At 35.4% G+C, this 3,060-nt stretch overlaps 1 protein-coding gene across 1 annotated transcript; it reads right to left on the reverse strand.

Annotated features, from left to right (window-relative positions):
- Positions 1–1,185: 1,185 nt before the first annotated feature.
- On the reverse strand, positions 1,186–2,431 carry LOC137005359 (odorant receptor 131-2-like). The gene has a single exon (XM_067366223.1). The coding sequence runs from the start codon at positions 2,164–2,166 to the stop codon at positions 1,243–1,245; it is 924 nt and encodes a 307-aa protein (XP_067222324.1). The 5' UTR covers positions 2,167–2,431; the 3' UTR covers positions 1,186–1,242.
- Positions 2,432–3,060: the final 629 nt, after the last annotated feature.

A 3,060-nucleotide genomic window follows, 5' to 3' on the forward strand; every position in this document is an offset into this window, starting at 1 on the left:
AGTGAGCTGGTCTGGTTGCTGCAGAGCGGTGAGCTGACCAGCTTGCAGGAAGCAGTGAAGACGGCTTCAAGTCTCGAGATACAGCGGAGAGAAGTGATTGTCGTCGCTGAAGAAGAATGAATCAGTCTGCCTAGGTGAGACAATCGCTTGTATAGCCAGTTACCCCACCCCTTTTGGCGGCCCCTGAAAGACTATTATATCATTACGTCAGTCTGCTCATCTGACGTGACTGGCTAAAAGTGCGCGGACGACATCAACATTAGCACCTGCAGAGGGCGCGTATGTTAATTCAAAACCACCCAATCGGGCAACACTGATGGCGTAGAAGAGCTCAGAAACGTTTAGAATATTTAGATAGACGGTGGGCAGTGACATCTTGTGGTGAGTAAGAGATACTGCAGGAGCAATCTACTATTGGGTCACTTTAAATCCATTTTTAGAGCCCCCTCTTTTAGTTATATTATTAATAGTAATGCACACATTAAACGTGCATATACAACATCATATTCAATAGGGAGAGGAATTAGGAAAGGCAGTCTAGATCTTATATTATCTTTTTCATAATAATTCCAGGTCTGTTAAAATGTTAAAATGGTTTTTCATTCTGAACAGATATTGGAAGATATTCATTGGTACAGATTTAATAAATAAAATAACTTAGTTGTCCAAAATGATACACACACAAAAAATTATGTGTGCATAATTTGTCATGCTTTATTCCATTATGACAAATAAAACAATTGACTCCAAACATAACTACAGAATATGCTTACAAAATTAACACATTTTTAATAATACAATTTGAATAAAGAGGGAAGATGTCAATTTTCCAAGTCTTGTTCATCAATATATATATATATATATATATATATATATATATATATATATATATATATATATATATATATATATATATATATATATATATATATATATATATATATATTTGACAGGTTTATTTAGAGTTAAATTATTAAATATTACAAAGTTAAATATTTAAACATTAACATTATAATTATATTAATTAATTAAATGTTTTTAAATAAATATATAAATAATAAACATCAAGTATATTTTGTCATCAGCATACCCGTTGCAAGCCAAAGTACATTTATAAACAAGTTATTTTATATGATTAAAATGAATGCTAAACATTAGTGCTGTTTATTTTAATGAAACAAAATTGTGTGAAGTTTAATTGTGTATGGAAATGCTTAGTACATCTTTCAAGGTTTTACCGTCTCATATTTTTTGCTGATTACAAATGCCACAAAAGGCATAATATCTAAGAGCATTATAAAACTTTTTGTCTCGTAATCCATAAACTAAGGGACTCAGACAACGAGGCAAGATCACAAACAAAATGAAATTTGAGTACCTTACATTCACAAATAGCATGACATCTAATTTCCATAAAGGCATTTCTATATAAGGGGTTATAAGCTGCGCCATACACAGAAGCAACTGAATGCCATGGAGAAGAACAGTTTTTAGACCCCTATTCGATGACTTCTTGTTCTCAGAGGAGGCTGACCTAGCCGCGATCATAATCTTGATGTAGATGGAGACAATAATACACAACATCATGATGAATAAGAGCTGTAGCGTCGCCGCCCTCGTGTCTGCCAGCCATTTGACCTGTAACATTATCTCAACACTACATGCAACATATGAGAACATGTCACCTGGAGGAAGATAAGCAAAATAAACTATAAGAATAAACAGTGGGAGAGCAAAACTGACACTCCATATGATGAGAAGCCCAATGAAAGTGTTTTTGATGGTGGAGATGCTGGCATGTCTTAAAGGCAAACATATCGCCACATATCGCTCCAAACACATTGCTACAAGAGTTATGGGTGAACAAAGAGAGAGCAAATTCATAACTGTGCAGATAATACAGCAAGGAATAATTGGCACGGGGTATTGGAAAAACATCCCCATAAGTGTTATATAAGCCAACAGCATAAGAGCAGAGTCTACAAAAAGAGTCTGTGCAAACAGAATGTAGCGTGTATCCCTGAAGGTTTCCTTCTTCAGAAAGGTGAAAATCATCAGTCCGTTCACATACAGGAGAATCCCCACCACTACCTGCACAATCAAAGGCTTCTCATTTAATGGTCTCAAACTAGATGTACTGCTCAAATTGTTTAGTGTTAAGTTCATAATGATAGCAAAAATAAGCCAGAAAAAAAAAGAAATAAATGAAAGTCAGAAGGTGGAAGTTGTGATAAGCTCAGAACCTCCGATCTCTCATTTCTTTGTGCTGTTTTTATAGAGCTTTAGATGGGCTGGATCTTATTTTGTTTAAAGACGCTCATATGTCATCAGTGCAGATGTTTCTTCAACACAGTGCTGATTTCATCATCTGGGATGAATCTGACAAGAATTTTAGTCAAAGAATATAATAATGTGTGTGGGTATCTTTAGAAAAAAGGGTATGTTTTTCATAAACACTTTCTGTTATACTGGTTGAAAAAGTATTGTTTACCATACGTAATGTTTCTTGTTTTTCAATTATTTTGATGTAGTGGTTGTAAAACCCAATAAGTTCAGAATACTCAAAACATTTAAGAAAACATCTTGAAGATCATTTCAGTAGAGCCTAAAAAATATTATTTTATACTACACAAATTTGGTGAATGCAATTTAATTGAAATATTGAATAAACTACCACCTAATCTTTACGGTTAAGCATTAGCAGCAACAGCACACCAGCATATGCTAATGTAACCATCAAAGAGATTATAGCCTTGAAGTTTCGCAGCCCATTCCTGACCTAACCACAGGCAATACTCTTCCTATGCTCCGGAAGCATAAAAGGAGGAGCGTCGACAGTGAAGGACGATAGAGGACCAGGCCTGGACTTTATTTTATGTTTTATTATGTTTGTGTGGCTGGCAGACATCCGCAAGGGTCTGCCGGCATTACTTTCGTTTTGTTTATTTTGAATTAAAGTTACGTTGAATGATCGCCGGTTCCCGCCTCCTTCTTCCCGTATATACAGACTGTGTTACATTGGTGCCGAAACCCGGGAGGAAGGACTGACATGCTGTCGAA

This window comes from Chanodichthys erythropterus, chromosome 17, assembly GCF_024489055.1.
Source record: "Chanodichthys erythropterus isolate Z2021 chromosome 17, ASM2448905v1, whole genome shotgun sequence".
NCBI classification, from domain to species: Eukaryota; Metazoa; Chordata; class Actinopteri; order Cypriniformes; family Xenocyprididae; genus Chanodichthys; species Chanodichthys erythropterus.

Coding starts and splice junctions, on each gene's coding strand:
- LOC137005359 (XM_067366223.1), bottom strand. CDS start 2,166: ATGAACTTAACACTAAACAATTTGAGCAGTACATCTAGTTTGAGACCA.